The sequence below is a fragment of the Pongo pygmaeus genome, chromosome 2 (assembly GCF_028885625.2).
Source record: "Pongo pygmaeus isolate AG05252 chromosome 2, NHGRI_mPonPyg2-v2.0_pri, whole genome shotgun sequence".
NCBI lineage: Eukaryota > Metazoa > Chordata > Mammalia > Primates > Hominidae > Pongo > Pongo pygmaeus.
Window position 1 is genome coordinate 113,172,755 of NC_085930.1, and position 15,079 is coordinate 113,187,833.

General features: G+C 43.0%; 1 protein-coding gene across 5 annotated transcripts in view; it reads right to left on the minus strand.

The window, feature by feature from the left end:
- Window positions 1-2,232: 2,232 nt before the first annotated feature.
- Window positions 2,233-15,079, minus strand: part of LOC129033625 (zinc finger protein 620) — a 47,375-nt gene continuing 34,528 nt past the window's right edge. For 4 of the 5 annotated variants that reach the window (XM_054482424.2, XM_054482423.2, XM_054482425.2 and 1 more), the window contains 3 exons: window positions 12,056-12,182; window positions 11,132-11,245; window positions 2,233-7,808 (listed from right to left, as the gene is read on the minus strand). In XM_054482424.2, coding sequence (XP_054338399.1) covers window positions 6,805-7,808; window positions 11,132-11,245; window positions 12,056-12,182 — 1,245 coding nt within the window. In that variant the 3' untranslated portion in view covers window positions 2,233-6,804. The remainder of the gene's footprint in view (window positions 7,809-11,131; window positions 11,246-12,055; window positions 12,183-15,079) is intronic. The other variant, XM_054482426.2, reaches the window with a different exon arrangement.

The window sequence follows — 15,079 nt, forward strand, 5'->3', positions numbered from 1 at the left end:
TCCACCTTCCTCAGCCTCCCGAGTAGCTGGAACTACAGGTGCCCGCCAGCACGCCCGGCTAATTTTTTGTATTTTTAGTAGAGACGGGGTTTCACCGTGTTAGCCAGGATGGTGTCGATCTCCTGACCTTGTGATCTGCGTGCCTCGGCCTCCCAAAGTGCTGGGATTACAGGCGTGAGCCACCGCGCCCGGCCCAGACTTTGTTTTACCTTGATCACGCTGATACTTCTCCTGAACACAGGTCCAGATACCAGGCTCCTCACCACCAAGCATTTCCATGCTATAAAGGGGAATTGGTCTCCCATCACTAAAAGATAAAAAATGATCCTGGATATCTAGATATATTGCTTTATTACAGGGGTCCCACTTCTTGGATTTGCTATTCCTTTCTTAAGAATTAGACTGACTTATGAAGTCCTATTATGGAGAGTATCTTAGGTATCTACTGCTGCATAACAAATCACCCTAAAACCTTATGGCTGAAAACAAAACACACTTATTATCTCTTACAGTTTCTATGAATCAGTGAACATAGGTCAGTCAGTCCTAAAAAGAGAAAAAGGAAAAAAAAAAAAAAGGTTCTGTGGATGAGGAATTCGGGAGTGGCTTGGCCGGATGGTACTGGCTTGGGATCTCTCATGAGGGTCTAGTCAGGTGTCACCCGGGACTGCAGTCACTTGAAAGTTGGACTGAGGCTGGGGATTTGCCCCAAAGGTAACTCACTCACATGGTTGGCACATAGATGCCAGCTATTAGTGTGAAACTTCCCTTCCTGCACCAGGTGCAGTGGCTCAGACCTGTAATCCCAGCACTTTGAGAGGCCAAGGCAGGCAGATCACCTGAGGTCAGGAGTTTGAGGCCACCCTGGCCAACATGGCGAAACCCTGTCTCTACTAAAAATACAAAAATTAGCCGGGCTTGGTGGCGGGCACCTGTAATCCCAGCTACTTGGGAGGCTGAGGCAGGAGAATCACTTGAACCCAGGAGGCGGAGGTTGCAGTGAGCCAAGATTCCGCCACTGTACTCCAGCCTGGGATACAGAGCAAGACTGTCTCAAAAAAAAAAAAAAAAAAAGAAAAGAAAAGAAAAAGAAACCTCCCTTTGCACACCGGGTATCTGTACATGGCTGAGTCTCCTGACAACACAGGAGCAGACTTCCACTTCCATCTCAGGTGAGCAACCCAAGAGGCCAAGGCAGAAGGGGCAATATCATTTATGTCCTAGCTTTGGAAGTCACACTCTGTCATTTCCTCAATATACTATCATCACAGGCCAGTCATGATTCAGTGTTGGATACACAAGGGTGTGAATGCCAGAATGAGAATCACTGGGGACCATTTTGGGAGCTGGCTAAACACATTTTTTACCTACCACAGAAATGGTCCTTTCTATCATCTATAGTACTTTTATTGTAACATTTATGAAGCACAATTCTTTTAAATAGATGAATTAGATTTCCAAGAACAATAGCATTAGAACATATATTTATATACTGCCCCTTCTCTAAGCCTATCAAAAAGAGTATCTACCATGAATCTAGAGAAATGGACACACATATATTGGTGTACATACACATACACATTTTTACACCACAAACTCTAAAGAGTATAAGACAGTTATTACAATTAGTTCTAACTTGAACTAACTAGAGGGAACAAGATTGGACATGTAACTCCTCCATTTGGTATTATGGTGCAGAGAGAAGAGATGAAAGTTTTGGTAGGCAAGGCTAAGTGCCTAAAATCCCCAGGTTGGAACCATGACAGGAATCATGAGCAGTCAGAGGAGAAAATTGGGACCATGCTACAAGAGGCCCATTCTTTTCCAGAACAGCCTCAACAGAAACAAACTATAGGCAGTGCTGCCTAGAGGAAGCTAAAGGGCAAAGTGAACCAAAAGATATGGGAAACTTCAGACTTTGCAATTGTGAGTCGGTTCACATAACAGCAAAATTAAAGTCTCTGGAGCTGAATGTCTCTCACCTGATCAATGCCAGAGAGATTAGCTCTCCCTAAAAACACACTATCCCCACCCACTAGCCACTATAATAAGGCAAGAAATAAAAAACCATCCAGAATTTGAAAGGAAGAAGTAAAACTGTTATTTGCAAACACGATTCTCAATGTTAGAAAATCCTATGGAATCTATAAAACGTTACTAGAACCAATAAGTGAGTTGTGCAAGGTTGCAGGATACGCGGTTAATAAATAAAACCAATTAAATTTCTATACGTCAGCAAAAACTGGAAATTTACTGTTTATTATTACAAGTATCATAAGTTATTAAGTACTTACGCATGAAAAAGATGAAATTTTTAGATGCATCTGAGGAAAAGTGTGAAAGCTCTGCACAGTAAAAATTACAAAACATTGTTGAAGGAAATTAATAAATATCTAAATAAATGGGGAGATCTACCATGTCCATGGGTCAAAAGACTCTATATATTTGTCAATTCTCCATAAGTTGATCATTATATTCAATGCAATCCCAATCAAACTCCCAGGAGGTGTTTTGTAGAAACTGAAAAACTGATTCTAAAATTCATATGGAAATGCAAAGGACCTCTAACGGCCAAAACACCTTGACAAAGAATATGACTTCAACACTTATTAGATTTCAACACTTATTAGATAACTATAATAATAAAGGCAGTGCCTTAATGGCATCAAGACAGACAAACAGATCAATGGAACAGAATCTAGAAATAGACCCATACATATATGGACTTCTGCTTCACAACAGTGGTACAAAGGCAATTCAGTGGGGGAACTTTTTTCAAAAAATGGTGTTACAGGCCAGGCAATAGTGGCACAGACTTGTAGTCCTAGCTACTCAGGAGGCTGAGGCAGGAGGATCACTTGAGACCAGGAATTCAAAGGTACAGTACACTGTAATCATGCCTGTGAATAGCACTGCACTCCAGCTTGTGCAACATAGTGAGACCCATCTCTTAAAAAAGAAAAAAAAATGGTGCTACAATAGGATACTTATATGAAGAAAAAGAAAAAAACTTGGATCCATGCCTCAGACAAAAATTAACTCAATAGATGATAGAATTAAATGTAAAACCTAAAACTATAAAACGTTTGGCCAGGTGCGGTGGCTCACACCTGTAATCCCAGCACTTTGGGAGGCCAAGGTGGACAGATCACTTGAGGTCAGGATTTCGAGACCAGCCTGGCCAACATGGCAAAACCCCATCTCTACTAAAAATACAAAAATTAGCCAGGCATGGTGGCACATGCCTGTAATCCCAGCTACTCAGGAGGCTGAGGCTGGAGAATCGCTTGAACTTAGGAGGTGGAGGTTGCAGTGAGCAACCTCCGAAGCTGCACTCATTGAGATCCTGCCACTGCACTCAAGCCTGGGTAACAGAGTGAGACTCTGTCAAAAAAACAAACAAACAAACAAAAAAACTATAAAACTTTTAAAGGGAAAATTTTAGGAAAAAAATCTTTGCAAATGTGGGTACAGCAAAGATGTCTTAGATTTGACACTGAAACCATGATCCATTAAAAAAAAACAAGCTAGACACAGTGGCTCACGCCTATAATTCCAGCACTTTGGGAGGTCAAGGCAAGAGGCTCGCTTGAGCCCAGGAGTTCAAGACCAGCCTGTGCAACATAGTGAGACCCCCATCTCTATTTAAAAATAAAAAATAAACTGATAAATTGGATTTCATGCATATTAATGTCTTCTGCTCTTTAAAAGACACTGTCATGATGTGCACCTGTAATCCCAGCTACTCGGGAGGATGAGGTGGGAGGATCACTTGAACCTGGGAGGCAAAGGTTGCAGTAAGCCAAGATGGTGCTACTGCACTCCAGCCTGGGTAAGAGTGAGACCCCATCTCAAAAAAAAAAAAAAAAAAAAAATGACACTGTTGTGAGAATGAAAAGGCAAACCACAGGCTAGAAGAAAATATTTAAAAATCACATATCTGAAAAAGACTTGTATCCACAATAAATAATGACCTCTCGAAGATTAATAAAACAAAAACAACACAATAAAAACATGGGCAAAAAATATGAGCAGACACTTCATCAAATAAGTTATATGGAACACAAATAAGCACAATAGTCATTAGAGAAATGCAAATTAAAACCACAATGGGATAGCATTAAACAATTAGAATAGCTAAAATTTTAAAAACTGACATCAAGTGTAGGCATAGATGTATTGGAAGTACAACTGTCATACAATGCAAGTGGAAATGTACAATGGCACAATCTCTTTCGTAAAACAGTTTTGAAGATTCTCAAAAAGTTAAATAGGGTATGGTGGTGCATACCTGTAGTCCCAGCTACTAAGAGTAGGACAGAGGGACTGAGGCAGGAGGATACCTTGAGCCCAGGAGTTTGAGTCCAGCCTGAACAACAAAGCAAGAACTGCCCCCCACCAACCTCTAAAAAATAAAAATCTAATAAAAATTTAAAACATTTAATCTATACCAATCTACCTAATGACCTAGCCATTCCACTCCTGGTATCAAGATAAATGAAAGCATATATTCTTACAAAGATGTGGACACAAATGTTCATAGCAGCTTTATTTGTAATAGCCAAAAACTGAAAACAATCCAAATGGCCATCAACAGGTCAATGAATAAACAAATTATGGCATATCCATACAGTGGAATACTACTCAGCAATAAAAAGGAATGAACTATTGATATATATGCAACAACATGGGTGAATCTCAAAGTAATTATGCTGAGTGAAAGACACCAGACCAAAAAATAAAGGAAAATTAATCCAAGTGACAGAAAGCAAACCAGTGGTTGCCTGTGAAGGGCCAAGAGGAAGGGATTATGGAGGGGTACAAGCAAAGTTTTGGGGTGGTGGCTGATTATTATCTTGAACTGTGATAATTGTTTCACTAGTATATTGATAAGTCAAAACTTACCAATAGGATTATAATAATAGGTAATAATTTTTTTTTTTTTTTTGAGATGGAGTCTCAATCTGTTGCCCAGGCTGGAGTGCAATGGCATGATCTTGGCTCACTGCAACCTCTGCCTCCCCGGGCTCCTGCCTCAGCCTCCCAAGTAGCTGGGACTACAGGCGCATGTCACCACGCCCAGCTAATTTTTTGTACTTTTAGTAGAGACAGGGTTTCAGCGTGTTAGCCAGGATGGTCTTGATCTCCTGACCTCATGATCTGCCCACCTCAGCCTCCCAAAGTGCTGGGATTACAGGCATGAGCCACTGCGCCCGGCCAATAATAGGTAATACTTTTATTATATGTAGTCACTGTTTGAAACACTTCTACAAGTATTAATGCATTTAATCCCCAACACAAACCTATGAGGTAGATTAACTGTCATCCTCATTTTACAGATAAGGAAACTAGTGCAGTTTTTGTAACTTAACCAAGGACAAACACGTGGGCTCAAACCAAAGTCTGCCTGGCTCTGTATTATTAATCACTACTCTCTGCTTCCTGCAATGGGCAAAATCAAGCTGGCTGCCAGAGGGGATGCTAAAACCTAACACATTTACATCTTCCCTCATTTCCACAGATAACAGCAATAATGGTAGGTTCTTCCATGATCATAAAAAATAACTAGATGGAATTGCAAGAAAATGCTGCCTGCTTTGAGGTCACTTGAAACAGCAATAAGAATAAATTTAAGACAAATGGTGCCTTGCACCTGACTCAAAGACTATATACATCCTGACTTTTGCAAAGGCACAGACTACAACTGTCTAGTGAAGACAAACTGAAGAATAAGTAGGGTGGGTGGACACTGAACCTGAGATAAGTCTCTGGAAGTTTGCACCCTACTAGAAATGTCTTCCAAGATGCATTTGGCTCCACATGGACAGGGCCCGTTTTTGAATTTAGGAGACTTCTGACATACGGACTGCAATAGGGAATCCATATATCTGTCTTTTTATTTACTGGTTTACTCCTTGTGTAGTGTTGCACATATGAGAAAGGATGCATGGGAGATAAAGATTTCAGATTTAAAGGGTCTGAAATGCGTTTATTCTATACTTATACTTTGGAGTATAGAATTGCAGGGGAAAACATTTTCCATGAGAAGTCTGAAGGCATACACATTGTCATCTGACTTTGAAGGTTGCTGTTGAAAAATCTAATGCCATTTTCATTTTTTATTGTTTTTGAGACAAAGTCTCACTCTGTCGCCCAGGCTGGAGTGCAGTGGTGTGATCTCGGCTCACTGCAACCTCTGCCTCAGGGATTCAAGTGATTCTCCTGCCTCAGCCTCTCTAGTAGCTGGGATTACAGGCATGCACCAGCATGCCTGGCTAATTTTTGTATTTTTTTTTTTTCAGGAGAGACAGGGTTTCACCATATTGGGCAGGCTGGTCTCGAACTCCTGACCTCATGATCCACCCGCCTCGGCCTCCCAAAGTGCTGCGATTACAGGCACGAGCCACTGCGCCTGGCCCCACTTTCATTTCTGATCTTTTGTTTTCTCTCTCTAGAAACTTTTTAGGGTCTCATTTTTAATCCATGATCCTCTTATTCAAACTTGGTGTTTTCATAATTCACAGCAATTTTCCTTAATGTAGGTTTCCCCTGAATCCATCCTGCTGGGCACCCAGCATATCCTTTAACTTACATTTCCTTTTGTTTCTAAGTTTGTTTGTTTGTTTTTTGGTCTTCTCTAACCATGAAGAGACTTCATGTTGGGGAAACAGGTTCAAAAAACTTAAGGAAGATTTCATGATGAAAGCCAAGTGTCTACCCAGGAAGGACAGCGAGGACACTGATAAAAAGCATGAAAATAAAGAGAAAAAAGGAGAGGCACAGTGGGCCTAACTATGGATAGCCCTATGCTTGGACAGGTGTCTTCTGAGTGTGTAGTTTCTGATGCAGAATGAATCTTCCACACCAGCTGAAGGTTTTACCACACACTTTACACTCATAAGGTTTCTCGCCACTGTGAACTCGCTGGTGCTGAATCAGGGTTATTTTCTGATTGAATGCCTTCCCACACTCCTTACATTCAAAGGGCTTCTCCCCAGTGTGAATTCGCTGATGCTGAGTCAAGGCTGTGTTGGAGCTTAATCGTTTTCCACACTCTTTACATTCATAAGGTTTCTCCCCAGTGTGCATTCGCTGATGGACAGTGAAACTTGAGCTACAACTGAAAGTTTTCCAACATTCGTTACATTCATAGAGCTTCTCCCCAGTGTGGAACCTCTGGTGCTGGAGGAAGACAGAGCTGCTACTGAAGGCCTTCCCGCACTCCTTACATTCATAGGGCTTTTCTCCAGTGTGGATTCTCTGATGCTGAATCAAGGCTGTGTCTGAACTTAAACCTTTTCCACATTCTTTACATTTAAATGGTTTCTTTCCAGTGTGAATTATCTGATGCCGAATAAGTAATGAGTTATATCTGAAGTCTTTTCCACATTCTTTGCATTCAAAAGACTTTTCACCAGTGTGACATTTCTGATGTCGGTGGAAGTCTGCCATTCGAATGAAATATCTGCCACATTGTCCACATTCATAAGATATCTGACCACTAGGATTTGTCTGATTTGTAGTGAGTTGTGTGCTGACACTAATATTTTTTCCTAATTTCTCAAACTTCTCTCCATTCTTGACTGCATAGGCCTCATGGTGCCTGGCTGAGGTATCTGTGAAATGTCTCCTCTTTGACTTTGTCTTAATTATCCAATGACCTTGGGGCTGCTCTAGGCTGCTCCCAAAGTCAAGGTGCTGGGAAACATTCCCTGGCAGCTCCCCCACCATCAGTCTGAAGGACTCTGTTTCTTTGAACACATGATCCTTTGGAGTTAATCCTTCCTTCTCAGTTCTGGCCTCATCCCCTATCACAAAAAGAAAATACAAGTGTCAGTCCCTGATATCACACACACACACACACACACACACACACACACACACACACAATATCTGTGCTGAAGAAGAAACAGAATCAAGTGGTTCTAATTTGCCCTGAGTATATGGATATTTTCTAATATGCTCACAAGATGGCTGCCTAAGATCACCACACAACAGAGCCCTGCAAGGGACATGAAAACTCTATGAGAGGGGAAGCAAGCAAGGACAGGAGGCATTCCCATAAACAGTGTGAAAATCAGAAAACTGCAAAGACTGTTAATTAGGGCAGAAAGACTAAGAGAAAAATGAATGAGGTGGATAAAGACGCAAACATAGAAAAGTAACAAATGGAAATCCATAAGTGAGAGGAAGACTCCCGAGATTAGAGAAGGGGCAGGCTGAGCAGCTCAAGTACTACAACAGGTCCCACAGGCTGAGATTCCTTAAGAGATGCTTGTTAAAAGACATCATGCATGTCATAACCTTGAAAAGAGAGCTGATCTCTACCATCAAGCTGGCTTTAGTAAAGCAGCAGGCTCCCATGCAGTGGTTGAGGACGCCATGCATGGCAACCACCACAGCATCCAGGAGAAAGGAAGGTTTGGAGGCTTGCCTTTAAAACCAAAAAGCACTGGAAATGTGAAGAACTCTTCCAAGAGTGAATGTAAGTCCCAAAGAGGGCCTGGTAACAATGCTTGCCATTTTTCCTAAAAGGTCTCATAGGTTGTGCATTTGTTTAATACAACAGTTTGAAAAGTGAACTACTAAACTCACATGATAATAAGGGAAAACCAAAGAGAAATATTCCCTCCACTATCAAAACCTTTTGCAGACTAAATAAAATCTTCAGCCTGCATGCATTCACAAAAAATTGTTCAGAAAATATTTTTACTCAGATGACGTAGGGTCCTGAGGTCACATCCAGAAAGGTACAACTTAAACTCAAGACTTGGGAGTGGATCAGTAATGGGCATTCTCTGCAGAAGAGCACAGAAAATTTTCACAAGCAGAGAAGGGGTGAAGCAGAATAAGAAAGATTAAAAAATATACTATGTTTTATGTATGTATGTATGTATGTATGTATGTATTTTTGAGATAGAGTCTCGCTGTGTCACCCAGGCTGGAGTGTGGTGGTGCAATCTTGGCTCACTGCAACCTCCACCTCCTGGGTTCAAGCGATTCTCATGCTTCAGCCTCCCCAGTAGCTGGTACTACAGGTGCACACCACCATACCCGGCTAATTTTTGATGTTTTTGGGTTTTTTTTGAGACAGAGGTGTAGGGTCCAGCCCTACTGGGCCTGTGGGTTTTTCTCCTCATGTGCAGAGACGAGAGATTTTAGAAATAAAGACACAAGACAAAGAGATAGAAGAAAAGACAGCTGGGCCCGGGGAACCACTACCACCAAGATGCGGAGACTGGTAGTGGCCCCGAATGCCTGGCTGTGCTGTTGTTGATTGTGTACAAGGCAAAGGGGCAGGGTATGGAGTGAGAGTCATCTCCAATGATAGGTAAGGTCACACGAGTCACGTGTCCACCAGACAGGGGGCCCTTCCCTATTTGGTAGCCGAGGTGGAGAGAGAGAGAGGGGACAGCTTACGTCATTATTTCTTCTAGAAGGCAGAGCCAGGTGTACAGGGCAGAACATGAAAGTGGACCAGGAGTGTGACCACTGAAGCACAGCATCACAGGGAGATGGTTAGGCCTCTGGATGGCTGCGGGTGGGCCTGACTGATGTCAGGCCTTCCACAAGAGGTGGTGGAGCAGTCTTCTCTAACTCCCCCGGGGAAAGGGAGACTCCCTTTCCCGGTCTGCTAAGTAACGGGTGCCTTCCCAGGCACTGGCGCTACCGCTAGACCAAGGTATGCTAAATAACGGGTGCCCTCCCAGGCACTGGCATTACCACTAGACCAAGGAGCCCTCTAGTGGCCCTGTCCGGGCTTGACAGAGGACTCACACTCTTGTCTTCTGGTCACTTTTCACAGTGTCCCTTCAGCTCCTATCTCTGTATGGCCTGGTTTTTCCTAGGTTATAATTGTAGAACAGAGATTATTATAATACTGGAATAAAGAGTAATGCTACAAACTAATGATTAATAATATTAATATATAATCATATCTATAATCTATTTCTAGTATAATTATTCTTATTCTATATATTTTATTATACTGGAACAGTTTGTGCCCTCAGTCTCTTGCCTTGGCACCTGGGTGGCTTGCCACCCACAGGCTGGAGTACAACGGTGCGATCTCAGCTCACTGCGACCTCCACTCCCCAGATTCAACCGATTCTCCTGCCTCAGCCTCCTGAGTAGCTAGGATTACAGGCATGTGCTACCACGTCCATGCTAATATTTTGTATTTTTAGTAGCAATGGAGTTTCACCATGTTGGCCAGGCTGGTCTCGAACTCCTGACCTCAGGTAATCCACCCACCTTGGCCCCCCAAAGTGCTGGGATTACAGGCATGAACCACCACACCCGGCCATATATATATATATATATATATATATATTTTTTTTTTTTAGTAGAGACGGGGTTTCGCCATGTTGGCCAAGCTGGTCTCGAACTCCTGGCCTCAACTGATCCATCTGCCTCGGCCTCCCAAAGTGCTGAGATTACAGGTATGAGCCACCATGCCCAGCCTATTTTTAATTCTTATATCAATAGCCATCGAAGTGAGGAAGTTATTCACCTTTAATTTACAATAAATTTTGCTTCAGAAATTTTTTTAAGTATCTGTGGGGGAAAGATGAAATAAGAATCAAAGGATATTGGTGACTGTTGAAGCTGGATGAAGGATACATGGAGTGCATTATGCTGGTGGTTGCATATATTTGAAAATTTGCATTATAAAAACAAACTTTTTATTATTTAAGTCAGTGCTTAAACAATATAGCCTATGATATGCAGATGGCCAGCCATGTTGCCAGAAGCCTATTTTCCTCCAAAGGTGGCTGACATCCTCATCTTTGCAAAAACAAACTGGCAGAAAAATAAAATGTTTTCATGTGACAGAGAAGAAATGAGCTGGTTTAAGTGCTGCCCAATCAGACAGTCTCCCTTGGCAGATTGTGAGGAGGAGAGGCAAAGACGAATATGCAAAGAAATCTTACAGTCATTCCTGTCTTAAAAGAGACTGGCCCTTCCCCAGTTGAGGTAGGCTACCACCATGAACTCAGAGAATCACATGTAATGATTCCACAGGAACAAAAACAGTCTCCCAAGAGAAGAAACACTTCTTGCACAATGAAATGTGAAAACAAGAAAGCAAGCCAATCCAAAAAGGCAGCTAGTGGGTTCTCATGCTCACCTGGACAGATACCTCTGAGAGCCTCCCTGCCCATAGGTTCCCAGGGATCGAGGCCCCATGGCAGTTCCCCTTGCTCCAGCTGGGAGACCAGAACAGGTGTGGTGAATGGAAATGCTGCCCAGGGAGAAAGAAACAGGAAAAGGTAAGGGGAATCAGGAACCAGGATCCTCTCGCAGCCCCCTTTATCTTTATCTGCTGAGCCAGGTAGTGAGAGACAAGGTGAGTCAGGGAGAAACTTAATCTATGCTGCTGGAGGACAGAAATTTTCCACAAAGTGGCACAGAGTCCCAGAATAATCCCACACTCACATAACGGAATCTCAAGTTTTCTTCAGAGAACTTGGAAGACACAAGGGGCTTTGCGGTGCTCCCAAGAGCTCCTTTCCCTCCCATGTTTTGGGTACAGCCCCTCCCAGGGTTGGAGGGACAGCTGATTTCAAAACCTGGGAACGCAGGGCTCTCTCCACCCAGAAACCTCCAGGCAGCTCAGCCTTCAGGGCAACAGAGTTATTAGAAACCCCCCAGAGTTCTCCGGCCAGGAGCAGTGGCTCACACATGTCTTCCCAGCACTTTGGGAGGCTGAGGCAGGAGGATCGCTTGAGGCCAGGAGTTTGAGACCAGCCTGGCCAACATGGAGAAACCCCATCTCTACTAAAAATACAATAATTAGCCGGGCATGGTGGCGCCCACCTGTAATCCCAGCTACTTGGGAGGCTGAGGCAGAAGACTCGCTTGAACCTGGGAGGTGGAGGTTGTAGTGAGCTGAGATTGCACCACTGCACTCCAGCCTGGGCGACAGAGTGAGACTCTTGTCTCAAAAAAAAAAAAAAAGAAAAGAAAAAAAAGAAACCCCACAAAGTTCTAAGGAATAAAGAAGCCAGGACGCTCAAAGGGCAGAGGCCAAAAACAAGAAGAAATGTCTTACCCAGGGAAGCCACATTTGCATAATTCTCCAGCATCACTTCCCTGTACAGGGCCCTCTGCACAGAGTCCAGGCTGGCCCATTCATTCTGGGTGAAGTACACAGCCACATCCTCAAAGGTCACTGGTTCCTAAAACAACAAGTTCCTGCTCAAACCCTGCGTGAGGGCAGAGGACCAGGCTAAGTAGTGGGGCAGAGATCTACTGGGTCTAGTGGTATTGCCAAGGACAGTTATCCGGCACTCCACCATGAGGCCAGCTCTCAGCCATCTTTGCCCGCACCAACAGGGGAGTCCAAGGGTCACTGCACCCCTTTGTGGTCATCCCCAGAAAACAGCTCTATTTTCATCTGCTGATCTCTGTTTGCCTCCACTGTGCCCTGCTCTGTGTGCCCATCTGTTCCTCTGGGCTCCTTTCCCCAGTGTGGGTTTTGTGTGCACATGCACAGGGGACATCTGTATAAACATGGTGAATAACACTTTTGTACTGATCTTCACTCTCTCCCTAACCCCACTAAAGTGATAGTAACATAATAGCCCAAGAGAAGAGTCAAAGCAGGCCGGGCACAGTGGCTCACGCCTGTAATCCTAGCACTTTGGGAGGCTGAGGCGGGCGGATGGCTTGAGATCAGCCTGGCGATGTGGCCAACAGGATGAAACCCCCTCTCTACAAAAAATACAAAAATTCGCCAAGTGTGGTGCTGCATGCCTGTAGTCCCAGCTACCTGGGAGGTTGAGATGGGAGGATCACCTGAGCTTGGGGAGGTTGAGGCTGCAGTGAGCTGTGTTTGCACCACTGTACGCCAGCCTGGGTGACAGAGTGAGACCCTGTCTCAAAAAAAAAAAGAGAGAGAGAGAAGAATCAAAGCCAACTAGAGGTATAAACAGAATTTTAGAAGGCAGAAAGAGAATGAATGATAACTAGACTAGAAAAGCAGACAAAGATGAAACTCAACTTCTGGCAGAAGGGGAAGCAAACAAAAAGGGGCCCAATTCACACCACAGAACTAAGGATGAGCTAAGGATTTTGTAAATGTGCACTGTTGTTTATAACTTGGTAAAATATTCTATCTCCTTAAAAGCAACATAGAGAAGGAAGGACCAACAAAGTATTTAGGACAATGAATGAAAAATATCTACACATAGACATGTAACTGAGACATCTCAGAAAAATGAGAATACACAACAGATCCTACAGGCTTTCAGAGAAGGAAAAACAACACACAGGAAGACTGGGAAGTCGAGATGGCAACAGACTAAACAGCAAAAGTAAAAGGGTAGTGTTTTTGAAAATGTAGGCCAGGTGCGGTGGCTCACACCTGTAATCCCAGCCCCTTGGGAGGCCAAGGTGGGAAGATTGCTTCAGCTCAGAAGTTCGAGACCAGCCGGGCAACATGGTGAAACCCTGTCTCTACAAAATATGCAAAAATTAGCCGTGCAAGGTGGTGCTCCCAGCTGCTTGGGAGACTGAGGTGGGAGGATCACCTGAGCCTAGGGGAGGTTGAGGCTGCAGTGAGCCGTGATCGTGCTACTGTACTCTGGCATGGGTGACAGTGGGACTGTCTCAAAAAAAAAAAAAAATGCTAAGGGAAAACTTCCAGTTCTTATCTAGGTGGAATCAAGGGGGCTGGATTTCCCCTCCTGCCTGAAACAAAATAACCGGACAAATTATATAAAACAATAATTTTCTAAAGCAAGGAAATAGTACTGCAAATTTTTCAATATTTAAGCAAATGTCACTTTACATGTATCAATTAATTTTCTATTTTAGTAATTTAATAAATATTTCTTCATTCCTAGCTCCTATTCTGTTAAAGTGACAGTATTCTAAGAATCAACTGCATTACAAAGTCACTAGGTTTCTGAGTCACTTACAGCATCTTTATATCTTTTACAGCATAATTTTAGGATACTACCTTGTGGTATCAGCTAAACACTGAATTCGAAAAACAATAATTTTCAAGATATCATGCAAAAAACGACAACAATCCCTGAGAAACAGGAAAGAAAAGAAGTGAGCCCTATAATTCCCTAAGCTACTACCCTGAGGAATTTCCAGGCTGCAACACAGGAAGGGGGAACTGAGGCAGAACCTGACATATTTCTTTGTAGAGTCTGAAGAGACCAAGGCAGCTTGAGTTTATAGGACAGAATGCCAGAGAGGAGAGGGCTGCATAAAGATGGAATCTCAATTATAAGCAGAAGGTCCCTTTAGAGTATTCAACAAAATACAGGTCAGTACATGGGTGTGGGAAAACTAACCAAGGCCAGAGAAAGGATCATTTGGAAAGACTGAAAAGAACAATGCCTGATATTTACACACCATTAATCCTATGGAAAATGGAAAAAAAAGAGCCAGGCACGGTGGCTCATGCATGTAATCCCAGCACTTTGAGAAGCTGAGGTGGGCTGATCACTTGAGGCCAAGAGTTCGAGACCAGCCTGGCCAACATGATGAAACTCCATCTCTACTAAAAATACAAAAAATGTGCCAGGCATGGTGGTGTGTGCCTATAATCCCAGCTACGTGGGAAGCTGGGGCACAAGAATCGCTTGAACCCAGGAAGCGGAAATTGCAATGAGCCGAGATCACACCATTGCACTCCAGCCTGGGTGACACAGTGACTCTGTCTCAAACAAAAGAAAAAAAAGAAAAGAAAGAAAATAGAAAAAGAGAATAAAAGGAAACAAAGAACAGATGGGACCATTAGAAAACAAGTAGAAAGATGATAGGCCCAAATCCAGCCATATCAATAATGGTATCAAATGTAAATAATCTAAACATCCAAAAAGGCAAACATTGTCATATTGGATTTTTAAACAAATAAGAACCTACTATCTGCCACCTTCAAGAAATGTACATTAAATATAAAGACAGGGATAAATTAAAAGCTAAAGAATAGAAAAAGATATACCATGACAACATTAGCCAAAGAAAACTGTAAGGCCAGGCATGGTGGCTCATGCCTGTAATCCCAGCACTTTGGGAGGTGGAGGCGGGAGGATGGCTTGCATCTAGGAATTTGAGA